At 36.0% G+C, this 16,078-nt stretch overlaps 1 protein-coding gene across 2 annotated transcripts; it reads left to right on the top strand.

The window, feature by feature from the left end:
• The first annotated feature begins 2,957 nt into the window (after positions 1-2,957).
• On the top strand, positions 2,958-7,814 carry LOC114736839 (uncharacterized WD repeat-containing protein C2A9.03). Of its 2 annotated transcripts, XM_028924719.1 has the most exons (9): positions 2,958-3,122; positions 3,212-3,379; positions 3,529-3,615; positions 6,230-6,364; positions 6,449-6,559; positions 6,647-6,738; positions 6,832-6,937; positions 7,034-7,120; positions 7,200-7,814. In XM_028924719.1, exons 1-9 carry the CDS (start codon positions 2,958-2,960, stop codon positions 7,611-7,613), a joined length of 1,365 nt encoding a protein of 454 aa, XP_028780552.1. In that variant the 3' UTR covers positions 7,614-7,814. The 2 variants fall into 2 exon arrangements, with proteins under 2 accessions (XP_028780552.1, XP_028780553.1); XM_028924720.1 differs by lacking the exons at positions 2,958-3,122; positions 3,212-3,379 and adding an exon at positions 5,197-5,272 and having other exon boundaries at positions 3,534-3,615; positions 7,200-7,613.
• Positions 7,815-16,078: the final 8,264 nt, after the last annotated feature.

Below are 16,078 nucleotides of genomic sequence, written 5' to 3'. Positions count from 1 at the left end.
TATCGAACATCACTGAAGTAGAATCCTTAATCTCTGAATTTGAATACTAAACCGTCACTAAAGACGAAGCATCTGAATAAGTTGAGATTTTTTTTTTTCCCACGACCACCAAATCACCAATGAAAGGCTGACAAGATACCAAGCGCCAAATACACTGAAGATATATGCATACATATCTCGTGGAGGAGTAACGACGGAGATTTTCGAGCGGGTGCCTTCGTTATTGACCTAATTAATTAAAAGTGAAGAGTGATTGATGCCAACTAATTACAATCACTTGCTGAGAATAACGAGGATAAATTGTAACGAACGCTGTTGTGGTATAATATATGTATAAAAACTATTTAACTAGTTTTTGCAGATTAAAGAAATTAATTAAGTTAGTTATTTGTAATAAATTGATATTTTTTTCTTAAAATATCCTCACTGGTCAAATGCCATTTGATAAAATATTTAATATGTGTAACTATTATAAAGACTATCTTAAAAAAAATTGATAGATATAAGAGATAAAGTAAATTAAAATCTTATATTTAAAATTAAATTAAAAACAAAATAAGTTGTTATATTAAAACTAATAAAATTGAGATGAGAGCACCCTTTTTAAGCCAAATTAAAAGTCATGTCCGCAGGCTAAAAAGGTACCAATAGAAATCCATTTGGGTCGGGAGTGACCTCAAAACTGACAATCACCACCTGCTTAAAATCTTATCTTGATTATAGTAGTTAAAAATGCCCCACGGTCACTCATAAGGCACTTTAGTTTCCCTTGATTTTTGTCGTCAAATAAACAGGACGCAGTTTTTGGTCTTTATGGGAATATTTCCGATGGTGGGTTACCTCGTGTGTACTGTCCTGCCCCATTATTTTGCGCTGTCGTCATTTTTCAAGTTCTAGAGTTGGAATTGATGGAACTCCCCCGGCTCAAGATAAGCATTCCATTGGAATCAAAAGTGCGATGACGGGTTCCAAAAAAAAATTAAGAAAAAGGGTAGCGAGGTAATTAAAAATAGAAGGGGTTCATGGATAATTCCATGTCTTCGTCCTCTCCAAGTTCGCGCCACGTTTGGAGGTTGTGTATTTAGGTTGGATTTTAATCACCGATTATGGATTCGGCTGCGTTCTTGAGTCTTCTTTTTTAACCCTGATTATCGTTAATCCTGTTATAGCATACCCCCCAAAAGAAACAGTTAATAATATTTTATGAATAACTTGATATAAAATCTAAATAAAATCAAAAGCAATCAAATCATAAATGTTATACATAGATAAGACGAAGCAGTTAATAAATTTTTCACGTCCATAACAAATAAATTTCACTATATCATTTTATTTTTAAAATTTTTTTATTCTATATTTTGTGATAATTTATATCTCACTAATTACGTAATTTGTATTGGCCATAATTAACAGTATATTATAAGCATGAAGACTAATGATTATAATCTTCAGCTAAAAAATGATTATAATCAATAAAAAAAGCAAGGACCGAATAACAAATTACAAAAATCCTGAATTATTAGATGAAATTATGAGAATTTATATATCATGCAACACGAAGACGATTGAGTACTATTGTTGTATATCAAAAAGGGAGCGGGTTGGGGGAATACCAGAGGCAGGGTGAAAGGGGTGCAGCAACCAACCATAGTTAAACAAACGTGGGGATAACGGTGTCAAGGATCGGGAAAATCGAGGAGAGGGGGATTCCGTCGATCCAGCAAGCCACGTGGTGAGCCCTCGACCTAACCACCTGGACTCTGCTCTCCCCTTGCCACTTGCCATCCACTCCTTTTTCCACCCCATTTCTCTTTTTCCGTTATTGTCTTCTTTCTGCCCTTTGTTGGCCCCGCCAAAATTAATGAGAAAAATTAGGAATAAATTGCCTATTGAAAATTTAATTAATAAACAGAATTTAAAGATTTTATGCAACTTAATTTTTATTATATGTAACTTGATTTTTTTTGTGTGCAGTAATCTCTTTTTATAAGATGTGCAACTCAATTTTTTTGTGTGCATAAAATTTTATTATGTGCAAATCTTGTTGATGTGTAAATTAATTTTTTATATCTAAATAGTTTTGTGCATATTAATCTCTTATATGTAAATATTTTTATGCAAACTATTTTCTTTTTTCACAACTTACCAATCAATCATCTTAAAAGCCATCAGCTAATTAAATTTGGAATAAAAGATTTATCTTCAATTTTATCAAAATCTGCCACCCGTCTCTTAATCCCCGCCCAATTTCCTTATTACATTTTGAGTCTTAATTAGCCCTGCCACGTACTGTTCCCCCAATCTCTTCTTAATTACACCGGATCCTCTTCCTAATCTCTCGCTGATTTCTCATTTCTTCATTAAAACTCATTTAATATTATCATAAATGTAAATTTGCAAGCAAACTCTCAATCCCTTTTTTTTTTTTGGTCAAAGCAAACTCTTAATGCAATGGAGCAGTATCGTATTCATTGTGGACATGCAACGATCACTAGGTAATCAACGGGGAACAGTTTCTATTCTAATTTCTAAAGGAAAAAAGATGTTCTGCAGTAAATTGATAAAAATTGGCCCGGGGATCAGGTAAGCGAGGAGGGGCGGTTGGGTGGAACCCACAGCCCCCAGCGGGGCACCCGGATTTCACCTCTAATTTATTATTGCTGGCGGGGGCCCCACCTCCTCCTTTCCCTCCCTTCCCCCTTCGCCCCAAAACCTCCGTCACTTGGCCGTTTGCCTATATAACCATCGCCTCCTCCACCGCTTTCTTCAGTCTTTCCTTCACCCAGCATCCTTTTCTCAACCATTAGCTTTCACTGTTTTTCCAGTTTTCTGCGGTAGCTTCCGTCTCTTCACCCCACTTCCCTCTGTGCTTTGGCGTACTTCGTCATAAATCTTTCGGCGCATTCCCCTCTCTCTTCACCTCCTCTTTCGCTCCTTCCTTTCTCATTCGCATCCTTATGGAGCTTTTCAATAACGATGATCTTAACTACGTTGTGGACGACTATTACGACGTCCCGGACTTTGAGGATTTTGAGGATGATGACTCTTCTGCCGACAGTCGCTCTTACAGCAACGCTGCCTCTCATTCTCCGGACTCCGACTATGAAGATGATTTTGAAATGGTATAAATGCTATTTTATTATCTGCTTTTCCTCAGATATCGTGCGTTTCATCCATGTACTTTGTTGTAATGGGTCCGTTAACGTGACAGGGTCAATCGAAGACTGATACTTCTGCTCGGGAAGCTAGGAACGGGAAAGATATCCAGGGAATTCCTTGGGAGAGGCTTAATTATACAAGGGACAAGTACCGTGAGACTCGACTAAAGCAGTACAAGAACTATGAGAATCTCTCTCGCTCTCGGGTGGATCTTGACAAGGTTAGTTTTTACGTTGCTTGTTACTTAAACAACCTTTTTTTCCGGGCGACAGGAATAAGAAATTCCTGCGAACTCGGCGCATCAGTTTTTCTCTTCACTGCGAGTGCCTTTGCTTTAGTAGGCACATATCTAAACCTTTTGCTTATCAGGAGTGCCTCGAAGTGAGGAAAGGAAATTCCTTCTATGACTTCCAGTTCAATACAAGGATCGTCAAATCAACAATTGTGCATTTTCAGGTAGACTTTGTTCGCCTCTACAAATCACGTGACAAGTGTTTTCTTCTGTGCTTTTTCTTTTTTCCCACATTTGGGTATCGAGCTGATTTACATTTTCAACTCATCTCATAATAATCGTATATTCCAACCTAATCTGATGCTGTTACTGTGATGCTATTGGTGCTGTTATTTTATTTCAAGGTTCTATTTGTTTTCTAAGAACTATTAAATCAAATGAGTTGATCATCTGTCTTACTAAAGCGAATGACTTCATTCTACAGCTTAGCAGTATAAACTTGACGTGGCTATCTTGCGTACTTCATCAATTTTTGTTTCAAGTCGCGAATCTGGCCGAATAATATTGGATCATGATAATCTTATATGTAGAATAAATCTGGTTTTATATTTTTGCAAGATTCAGTCGTTGGCATCACTCTGTGAATGATTTCTGTTTTGTGACTAATTAGTCTGAAACCACCCAAAAAAAAAAAAATCTTCTCTTAAATCAAACGACTCTGGAATTTTACAACTCGAAAATTCCGTACGATTAAAATTGGTTAATTATGAGTCTTGTTTAATTTCTTCCGAAGCCACTATGAAGCCTTGCTCTTACAAGGTAAAAGATTTTTCTAGTCTAGTTCAGAAATTTTCATTGACAACTCTCTTGTGTTGTATTTTGCATCAACAGCACCCAGAATATCAAGGAAAAAAGTTCTACGTAAATTTTTACCTTTGATTCTTCAGCAAGTGCAAATTTCATTTCCATATTTCAGACTTAATTCGCCTTATCGTGTTCTGCAAATCTTTCTCAGATGACAAGGAGGCTTACTTTTGAGTTGCACACCCTTACTTTGTTCTATTCTTTTTTATTTTTCTTAAAAATTAGAAGATTAATCTTTCAAAAGTATTATTCCGATACATGCCAGATATTCTGTTGAACGGACAAGATGGTTTCAAGTCAAGTTATGGATATGGTTTCATCAAGGCTATGGTGTCGATTGGTGTTCGTAAAATCAGTGACTTTGTGTGATAGGGTTTTCCATCTATATGGCATGCTTGTATGAAATAAAATGATGATGGGTAACAACCAACTGGTCACATATCGTTGGACCTGAAGCTTTTTAGCTTCAAACCATCCAGTCTTTTAAGTTGATCAGAATTAACTGCCCATATAGTTTCTAACCGGAATTTTAGCAGTTTCCTGCTGTTGCTGTATTTGCATTTTACAGTTGACCTACCCAACTCTTGCGGTATAACATGGCATATGAGTTCTTCCATAAGGAGATAGATGTTGAGTATTTGATTCTCTCTTCAGATGAGAAGAATAGGTCTTTTGTGTTTTCATTTCCGTCAAAACATGCAAACGATAAATTCAAGCTCTGATGTCCTTGTTGAATACTGCATACTGCACTGCATTTACTTTTGAATTCCATGGATGCTTCCCATGCCATATCTATAATTTTATGCATTATCATATACTCATTCATTTTTGTATTTACTCTCTTCTATGATTAATATATTTGGGCACGTAGTTTTGCATTCAAGCTGTAACTATATTTGTATTTGTAATTTCATTATGTCATTTGACCTTTGTGCATCTAGGCTTGCTATTTCTCTCTTTATGTCAGATTTTAAGGCAGGTGGAAAGTGAGCGGCTTGGCACGACCTTTTTTTTATGGTATGATAGGAAAATATCTGACCACACTTAAGAGGGCTGTAACAATATCTGTAATTAATGTCAATTTGTCCTAATCAACTGGATCTCATCCCTTAATTATGGACTGCGCACTTACAGGATCTTTTAGCCAGCCAGTACAGCTTTTACTGACATTCAGTTTGCGTTATTTTAATTTAATTTCATTCTCCAATAATCTGTTGTCTGGTTGCCATTATAAGTTATTTCCTTTTGCAATCATATGATGATCACCTCTATTCTAATTTTTGGTCAGCCGTTCTCATTATTTTGATGTAGTTCTTTATATACTTGAATCGCCGAAGTTGTTGGACATTGGCTTTATTGTGTCGAGTAACGTTAACATGCAAACTACTAGTTTTCTTCAATGGTCTTGTATTTACTACTAGCCAACCTTCCCTTCGCAGATTATGAACTCTCCATATGTTGGTGATTGTCGATTTACATGATGTTGGATGACTCTTATTTTAAACAATATTCAAGTGTTCTTACTTTTTACGTTGCCAATCGCTTCTCTGTGCTGTCTTTCCCTTTCTCCTCTCTTTACAAATGAAGGCCATCATTCTGGGATCAGTAACCACCCAACTTTTTCTACATCGTTAAGATATCAATTTAAAGAAAGGACAAAGAAAAGGTTCCCTGTCATTTTAATCGTGATCAGTAACTACTTCCCCAAATAGAAATCCTGTTTTCTAAAGAAGAAAAAGAGGATGGCAACTGCCAACATTGGTGGAGAATTTATTGGTATTCTATTGTGCTGAGGACAATATTTAGATTGTCGTTGCTAGAAGCAATAAGTTACATCTAATCTAACAGTTGTTGCTCCAATGTATCCATTCCATTGTTATTCTAGCTGCAAACTTTTTATCTTTATAAAATGCATTTTTATACCTACTGGGCGCTGATATTGATGTCATCAAAATGTTTTCTTTACTGTTGCAGCTGAGGAATTTGTTATGGGCAACGACGAAGCATGATGTATACCTTATGCAAAACTACTCTGTGATGCATTGGTCGTCTTTACTCCGAAGGAGTAAAGAAGTACTTAATGCGGTGAAACCCATTGTTCCAACTGTTGTACGTACCCAGATATGACCGAACCTTGTATGGTTTCTGCACTGAACTTTATCTGATCCTATTGTTACTGTGTTCTTTTTGCAGAAGCGCCCCGGATTTTCTGCTCAACCTATCTCCAGAGTACAAATAAGCACCATGGCTGTTAAAGAAAATTTAATGGTAGCAGGCGGTTTCCAGGGTGAGCTTATTTGCAAGGTAGGAAATCATCGATGATTTGAATTGAGAAATGATTAGTCAGCTTAAGATCTTCCGTTTTGACGGGTTTTGAATCTTTGTGGACAGAACCTGAATAAATCTGGAGTTGCTTTCTGTAGTAAAATAACTACCGATGATAATGCTATAACCAATGCTGTAGATGTTTACCCTAATCCCAGGTAAGCAACTTACTGGGAAAGAAGAAAAGAAAGGAACTTCGCTTGAAATTCTTTGGTTTGGGTTTGGCTGATAACTAATCGTTGTTTCTGCAGTGGGTCTATGAGGGTCGTGACAGCAAATAATGACGCCCAAGTTAGAGTTTTCGATGCTGATAATTTTGCTTCTCTTGGTTGCTTCAAATATGACTGGTCTGTTAACGTGAGTGTCGTCCACTAGGAACGCTTTTTACCATGTGGATCTTGGTCACTTCCTCAAATAACCATAACAATCGTGTTTGCTGTTTGAACCTTGCAGAGCATTTCAGTTAGTCCCGATGGGAAGTTGTTAGCTGTTGTTGGGGATAGTGCTGAGGGTTTGATAGCTGATGCTAACACAGGAAAGGTAAGTTGATAGTTGCATTTGTTTGTAAATGAGCAGCTGCTTATTTCACGATTTCTGATCATGACATGGCATATTTCAGGTTACCGGTAGCCTGACAGGACACTTGGACTATTCTTTTGCCTCTGCTTGGCATCCAGATGGGCGAATATTGGCTACTGGGAATCAGGACACAACATGTAGGTTGTGGGACATCAGAAATCTTTCACGTTCCATTGCTGTACTCAAGGGAAGAATGGGTGCAGTAAGAGCCCTGAGGTTCACTTCAGATGGACGGTTTCTGGCTATGGCTGAGCCAGCGGATTTCGTCCATATTTTTGACTCTCACAGTGATTATAAACAGGGACAAGAAATTGATTTATTTGGTGAGATCGCTGGTATTTCCTTTAGCCCGGACACGGAGGCTCTATTTGTTGGCATCGCTGATCGTACTTATGGGAGCTTGTTGGAGTTCAACAGGAAACATTTTAATCGATATCTAGACTGTGTGTTTTAGAGGAGCCTCTCCCAACCCGTACAGCAAGCCTCTCAATACTGATTTTTGAAGGTGTTTTTCTCCGGAGATCCTTCTTCGTTTACTTTTGAGTTTTATGGTTAGGCAACTTGTAAATTTCGTCCTCAGTGAGCTATTTCTGTTAAGGCATCCTGACTTTTCAAATGCGGGAATGTATTCTCAATTTTTTTTTGGGATGGAATACTCTTTTTTTATAAATTCGCAACTCGGAGAGAATTTTTTTTTATATCTTTTTTGTAATTAATGTATAATTTATATTTTGTTATTATTGTGTAAACTTTTATTTTTTTAGAAAGGTATATATTAATAGGAATAAATGTGACATATTATTGAATTTTAGAAAGGTTAATTAAGTTGTTAGATTTTTCTTGTTACGATGATGAAACGTGCTGGAACAGCATGGAGTAGCGTGGCTCCCTACTAGTCTGCGTCCTCCCTCGGGCCAGGCTGTCATAAATTTCGAAGCTTTGTTTGACGCAATGCGAAATTCCGAAATTTTTTGTTTCCATTTGGGCCATGGCGTGTCCATCATGTTAAAGCGGCAATCTGTGAGGGCCTCAAAATGGAGATATGTTGGGCTGGGCTAACCCGAAAGGATGAGCAAGGCAAGGCCGAGTTACCGAGACGCAGAGTAACACTTTCGAGCCTACGGCTAAAACTCAATATTCTAGGCAGCAAAGTGCACAGCCTCCTCCGGTTATTCAAGCTGCTTCATTTTCCCCGGTCCTCTGCACCTCTCTGCAATTTCCTTATCTTTCTACTTAGATCAGTGTAACAAGCAAAAAATTGAACCGAAAAAGAGGATCGGACGATGTCAGTTAAACAATGAATCGCGCAAGAAATCATCAAAGAACTGAGGAAAATGAGATTATTGGAACTTAAAAACGACGAAGTTAATAATGGAAGAGGATATTATGACATAGAATGCGGATGTTAGGAGTTATACGCAGATGATGAAAACATGAAGAACTCGACCGTCCGTTTTGCTGATATTTTCAGTCTTTCCAACGTTAAATTCATTAAAAAGTAAAGCCCTTGTATCATGTAGCTCAACCTGATCTCAGAGATCAGGGGCGATTTCCTGGATGGAATTGGTCACCTGAGTAGTAAACGAAAATGTTAGGAACACAAGAAGTTGGACTGGACAGGTTTGACGGAGCCTTCAATAAGTTAGTCAGCAAACTGTAGTAACAGCAGTAGAAATACTCCCATGATATAAAATCAGCATTCTCGTGAGGATCACTGGAGACTACATTTTAGCTGCCATTATGATGCAGGCACGGTACTAGACATCTTTGCTTCAATCAAAATATGACAGAAATTTACCCAACCAAAATTTGATAGCCATTCCTTTTGGATAAAAAAGTTGAGATGTTTCATGTGTGGGCGCCTTCAAGATCATTTTCCCCCTTCCCACTCCTCCTCGTCGCTCCTTTTTATACCTTCTTGGTATTTTCATTCCCCTAAAAATCATTCGATTATACCCAACATATCGATGCAGCGTTTATACTGCTAGCTCCAGTCATAATCATTTTAATTCCATTTATCACCATTCGAACCCCCCCCCCCCCAAAAAAAAAGAAAAGAAAAGAAAAGCGATTTGGATATTCCAAGAAAAGTAGACAGCGACTCTCGCCGCACCTAAACGAACATCTATAAGACATCATGCTTATATGTGTTGTTTTGAGCTAGTCCCTTTTTTATTCCTTTTTCCTTTTTCAATCGGATCCAAGGTCCTGGCTAGAGCTAGAAGCCACAGTGCTTACAGCTCTCTAAATCCGGCAGTTGTGCCATGTTGTGGACTTCGGAGTAAAAGCAGCCAGGTCTGCCCTTGACAGGACAGGCTGAATGAGTAGGGGCCCAGGAAAGACATGCATAGAAATAGAAGTTAGTTCCCACCAATTTTCATTTTCCTTTTAGATATATTGCTATACATATGATATGTATCGATGTTGCACATACTCCACAATATGTTCTGTTCATTCGCGGCCTCGACGTTTCAACGAAGCAAAAGATGCAACGGAAGTGAGAGTTTAATTGGGTTTGCTGAATGGTTCAACCACCCCCCCACTTGTTTGTTTAATTTCGTTGGTCTAATTATTTAGCTGCTGGCCTTAATTTCGTTCCCTCATTTCTTCATCGATCTGTTCACTGCCTTCATCAGTTGGGTTTAGAAGAAAGACGGAACTGAAATGTTTCACATGATCCCCCACTCCTTTTCACATGGTCCTCTCTCGTGCCTTTTTCTTGTTCTTTTCTGTCACTTGTTCCATCCCGCATCATTAATTCTCCCTAACTGCTACTCCACCCTTAATCCAACGTCCCGACACTAATTACTGACTCTGTTACCTTCCTCCTTGATAATCTCACTATATATACGATATGCAATGTTTCTTCCATTTCTATCGTCATTGCTTCTCATCTGATCACTTTTTACTTTTTACCCGCATCATGCATACTTCAAGTTCTGTTCTTCAAACAACCTACAGATCTGAAATCACTATAATATTACGGAGAATCAATGATTATGAGCTGGTCAACACAGTCAGTTCTTTTGAGGATAATAATCCACCACTCGTTAAAGGGTGCTAATTAACCACGAGAATAAAAATTAAGAAAAATATCGGGATCGGATATGCATGGCAATCAAATAATCAAATAAATGAACTGATATGCATCCGTGATTCATGAATAGCCAGCGTCCATGAGTATAAACACGTACGCCACCATGCAACGAATGGGATGGGATGGAGGGCATTTATTAGTAGTGGTGACGGGGGCGAATGTCAAAACCTGCAAAACAGAAAGGAGCAAAAAAGAAAATCGCTGAGAATAATGAAACAAATCATGTTTCGTGAGCCAATAAAAGAGTGGCCTGGTTTGTTCTGCCAATGCAAAACGATGGTTGGGGATAAAAATGAAGTCACACCAAACCTTTTTTCTTCATTCTTGTTCTGTAACTGTTAAAGGAAAAAAGGCCTTCAACTTGGAATAGTAGTATATCCATTCTGGCCAAAAAGGGAGGAAAAAAAACGTATTTTCATGATTCAGCTTTGCATGGGGTTCGGATCTCAAGATTCCTGACAATTGGCCACGTGTCTTGGGATTCTGAAGGCCAGTTATAATTGTCAAACATCATAAACAAAATGATTGAGCTTATTATGGAGTACAACTTGTGTATACCGCGGAATCATCCATACTTCGAGAGTTGAAATTATCAAAGTAATATTTAATTTGCATTATTTAAAATGAGAACAAGTACAGTGATCCATGGGGGAAGGTCAGCGGACTTCATTGAGAAGGAAGGAATGGGGCTGATATGGTGGGATATGCCCCGATTCGCTGAAGCAGCGCAATTGCGGCTCCAAGCAACCACTTCGCATTCTGGGCCGCCAAGTCTTACGCTCCTCATTTCTAACCCCCCAAGCTGACTCCGATTTCACTCATCACCCCAAAATTGTTTCCTCCAGCCAAAGGGGATTTAATTTTTCTGGTCAACCAACAGGAACTAAATTTAATAAAAGATGTTAATCACCCACAATGTGATAAATTAAAATTTAATTATTATGAAAAAAATACTCTGCAGTCTAATAATGCTTCGAATATAAATGTCTTGAATAAAAAAATATAGATGCCTGACAAAAAAAATATCTCCCGCACATTTATCCTCGTTCGTCTCCTTTCCTATTCTTCCTCTATTCTGATGGTTATTGGGTACTTTCTTCCTCTTTCTCTCTCTCTCTCTCTCGAAAATTATAAATTAAATTTCGCATAGTTGACAAACTTTCATATTATAAGGCAGATCATGAATCGAATTATGATTGCAATAATGTCAATTTCCACCAACCACGGATTAAAATTTTATAATACGAATAAGATGTAAAATGATTAATTAAAACTTTTCAACCCTGGTTATGCATTTAAAAAAAACCTCGTTAAAATCTTTTAGTTAGCTGAAAAAATATTTTATTTTACTTTTTTAAAATACATGTCGTTTATGTTCTTAATATACATAATTTAATAAATTATAGAATAATTAGTGTGAGAATAAATATTTTTAACGTCGATGGGGCATGTTTTTTTTTTCAATACACACAAAAATAAAAAATATTAAGCAAATTGAAACTATTTTTATAGTATTCCATCCGTTCCTTATTATAAGAGACATTTGACGCTTATGGCATGTTCCTATATATAAGAGACACTTAAAAGTTATCTCTACTTTTTTATGTTGATTTCCTATTTTACCTATATTTATTATCTCCAACTCACACACTCTCTTCCTCCCACTTCTCCTTCTTTTAATAATTTAATTGTTCTCTCTTATGCTCTCTCTCCTTATTAATGAGGGTATTTTTGAAAAAAAAATTATACTTTTCATACATTTATTGTTCTTAACTAATTTTAACTGTTTTTCTTATTAACGAAATTCAGTTATTTGTCTCTTATAATAAAAAAACAGAGGGAGTGGTATTTAAATATGAAAGCATCCCGTGCATCGCATCTGGATAGTTTCCATATAATTATTGCCACTGATAGAGAAACTAAAAAAATAACAATAAAACAACAGAACGTGATCGATCATGGAAGGAACGTATGCGACTGAAACCTGTTTAATATGAGGCGATCATGAATTTATGGTAAGAAAAATAAAAGGCGTGTGGGAGGGAGTATTTTATGCCTTGTTCTGCTGCGTGGTATTATGATCCAACGGCTAACGTTTGGTCATCGTAGCGTCCTTTTCACGCTCTCGTTACGGCGTAACCAGTCCCCGCATTGGCATGTGTTCTACTGAACCATGGTCAACTCCCAGACCCAATCATCGTTAAGCTCACATGCTCTGTACTCTGTAGTGTCTGCTCTTATGGTTAAACGCTGCTTTTGGAACTTTAAAACTGATTTTTGGAGCTTAAAAGTTAATTACAGCTCAAAATGCGGTTCGAATCAACAAGCAGGCAAAAAAAAAATGTTTACACAAAAATTTAAAAAGTTGAAATAATTTATATAGCTGTTTTTTTTTTCTTTCATTCGAACCACTTAAAGTTGATAGATTTATATCAAATTGATTTTTTTAAATAAAACATGTCTAAATGTAAATTACACAGTACTGATTGGGCTTTGCCTTAAATTAAATTTCTAGAAGTCGCCATAAAAAGATTATTGTTGCAAACATTAATTCAAATAATTACTTGCTTAATCAATGCGGTACAACTCAATCCCAACCCACAATTGGGTTGCTTTCATTAGGCCTATTCATCCGTTCCCTTTTTTTTTTTTTTGGCATGCCTTCATCAACAACCTCGCGCAGGATCTTAATTATGCGTCAAGGAAAGGATGGCGATGGCTGGTTTTTAGGAAGAAAAGTAGCCAGCAAATATGAAAGCGTTGAAATTCCAATCAAATAGAAAAGGCTTCAAACAAAGACCAAAAAGTGTGGTATTAAATTTTCCTCAGCTGGTTGCTCATTATAACTTTGATTTTTTATGGAATTTAAGAAACAAGCCGCATTAAATTCAAAGACTGTGATGTGCTGAATCACAAGTATCCATACACGACACGTAAAAATGAATACACTTGTTGATAGCGGGCTAACACTGGCACGTTACAGTTCGAATTAGAAGAGACAGGGAAACAGGTAAGCGCGCAGCGGGTGATGGCCAAATGTGCAGGCGCGTCTATTGGCGTGGCGGAGGGGCTGGGGCCTTCACACGAGGGGCACAACCTTCTCTCTTGTTTTTTATTTTACTCAGTACTCCCTCTCTCCTTCATAATAAACATTTGACTAAGTTATACAACTTTCATAGGGTAAAAAAAAAAAAAAAGTTGTACAACCTTCATCCTAAATATAATATTTACTATATTCAGTTTTTAATACAATAGTTCGTTGATTTTTATTTTGGTTCTAAATATAAAACTCTAATTCATTTTATCTCTTATTTTTGTTCTTTTTTTTTCTAAAATAGGCTTTGCAATAATGGTAGTTTTAGTCAATACACTTGATTAGTAAGAATATTTTAAAAAAGATCACACTTATTTCTTACAAATAACTATCTTAACTAGTTTGCTTAATCTACTTAAATTAGTTAACTAGTTCTTATATTGAGAACCGGAAGTAGTATTTTGTAATATAATTTATATTATAAAATGATCTTGTATTTAGGAATGGAAGAGTATATATTTAAATGTTAGTTAAAATTAATTAAAGATAATAAATGTATAAAAATTATAACTTTCTTTTTTAAAAACACCCTTGTTTATTGAAGGACAAAGTACGAGAAAGTGAGAGAGCGAAAAAATGAATGAGTGATGCTTTAAAAAATGAGATAACAAATATAAAATAAGTAATTAACAAGGATAAAATGGAAAATTACCTAAAAAAATTCAAGACATCTTGTAAATGTTATAAACTTAGATAATGTCAAAGTAGTAATTGTTTCTTGTACAAAAGAATCGAGGGAGAGTATTATCTTCTGTTTTTAATATAAAATTTAATTAACTAGTTTGAAAAAATTTAAAAAGTTAGTTAAGTCAGTTATCTGTAATAAATAAATGTTGTTTTCTTCAAAATATCTTGTTAATCATGTGCATTTAAATTACTTATTGATAGTAATTTTTTAACATATGAAACTGGTATAAAAATTGTTTAACGACAAAATGAATAAATATTAAAAACAAAATGAATTATGGTGTTATATTTAAAAATTAATATTAAACAAATTTTTATATTAATTACTAAAAGTAAAATTTGTAGTTGTTGACATTAGGGTCCTGTGCACTAAAGGAAGGGAATAGGGGTGGGTTGGGGAGCAATGTTTTAAAAGCCGGACCGAAAGTTGAATGGAAAAGAACAACGAGTCATAATTTAATTGGTTGGGACCGGTTGAATTGTCGGTTGGTTGGGATCAATGACGAAATATTAATTTTAAAACAAGGGAAAATCCCAAAAAAGGTCCTTGGAATATGGGAAATGCCAGATTGGGTCTTTAAATTTCGAAAATGACAGAATGGGTCAATGACCCAATCTGTCATTTGTGAAATTCAGGCGAATTGACAATTTTGCCCTCACTTATTCATTCACTACAATGATTCAAGGAATCACTATAAGAGTTTAGGTGTTACCTAGATTCGTAGATAGCGAATAACTACTCACTTTTCATAATCAGGTGTCTTGTTATTAATTACAACTAATTCTGTAATCACTAGAACAATATAAGTATTACCTAGATTTGTGTAGAGAATAACTATTCATTTTTTCATAGTCAGGTATTATCTTATTATTAACTACAACGAATCTTGTAATCACTAGAACAGTGTAAGCGTTACCTAGATTTGTTTAGAGAATAACTACTCACTTTTGTTCAGGGGCAAAAATGTCAATTCGCCTGAATTTCGCAAATGACAGATTGGGTCAATGACCCATTTTGTCATTTTTGAAATTTAAGGACCCAATATGAAATTAGATTTAGTATATTCCAATGGCTTTTTCTGGGATTTTCCCTTAAAACAATATCATATATAATTGAGAAAGATGATGAAAAATATCAAATTATTAAATAATTTAGAAATACATTTAAATAATATAAAATTATAACAAAATCATTGAAAATGGACTAAAACCTTATATATTTAAATTTATGTATGTTTAAAAAATTTAATGATATTAAAAATTATCAATTCATTCAAATCAAAATATTATTTTAAAAGATTAGAACAGATATCAAAACAAAAAAAACCAGCGACTCACGGTTTTAACACCACAATATATAAAATTTTTAATGAAATAATACTATATAGTTAAAAATCGTCTAAAAAATATTAGGATATTTAAGGGGGTCAATTTTTTTTTTTTTTTCTATTTTTTAATATTTTTTCAGTCAGGCTAAAAAGCTGTCTGGTTTTTTTTAAAAACTGTTCTGGTTCTTAGTCCAACTTCAGTTTTCGGCTTAATAACGGCCCAACTCCGATCCAATCCATTCAACTATGTGAATAGTTTTCCAGTTCAAATCGATTATTAACGAGCCCGACTGAAAGTTCAACTTGAGAGTACCGTCCGAATTCAACGGAGAGCAGAGGAAGCAGCGGTTGGAGTCATGAACGCGCTTAAACGTTCGGTCAACCGGACTGATTCAAGAGCATGACAGCCACAATTCCCATGGCAGGCCACGTGTCCCTTACTCAACGTTACGGGCCTCTTTCCTTCCTTCCTTCGTTCCTCCGTTACGCTCAACTTTATCACGCTTTTCACGCGTTCATAATCTGGATTAACAGTGATAGTCCAGGTTAAGGCCCAAGACACCCGTCATCCTAAGGGGGGCGGCCCCTATATAAAGGAGTGACGCTGGACACTGAAAATCCAAGAGAGCGCGTGAGACCGTCCATCCCTAGTTAAAATTACACTCCTTTTATCTCTCTCACTGAGCGAGCGACGGGATCTTCCACCGACTCTC

This window comes from Neltuma alba, unplaced genomic scaffold, assembly GCF_004799145.2.
Source record: "Neltuma alba isolate B1F8T4 unplaced genomic scaffold, ASM479914v2 tig00013373_pilon, whole genome shotgun sequence".
NCBI lineage: Eukaryota > Viridiplantae > Streptophyta > Magnoliopsida > Fabales > Fabaceae > Neltuma > Neltuma alba.
The sequence above is the reverse complement of the archived record's forward strand: the minus strand, read 5'-3'. Positions and strand labels throughout refer to the sequence as shown.

Excerpts from the sequence above, each read along its gene's own strand:
- LOC114736839 (XM_028924719.1), top strand. The coding sequence starts at position 2,958 with ATGGAGCTTTTCAATAACGATGATCTTAACTACGTTGTGGACGACTAT. Across the intron at positions 3,616-6,229 it reads CAACAATTGTGCATTTTCAG|CTGAGGAATTTGTTATGGGC; the intron begins GTAGACTTTGTT and ends TTACTGTTGCAG. Across the intron at positions 6,739-6,831 it reads GATGTTTACCCTAATCCCAG|TGGGTCTATGAGGGTCGTGA; the intron begins GTAAGCAACTTA and ends TTGTTTCTGCAG.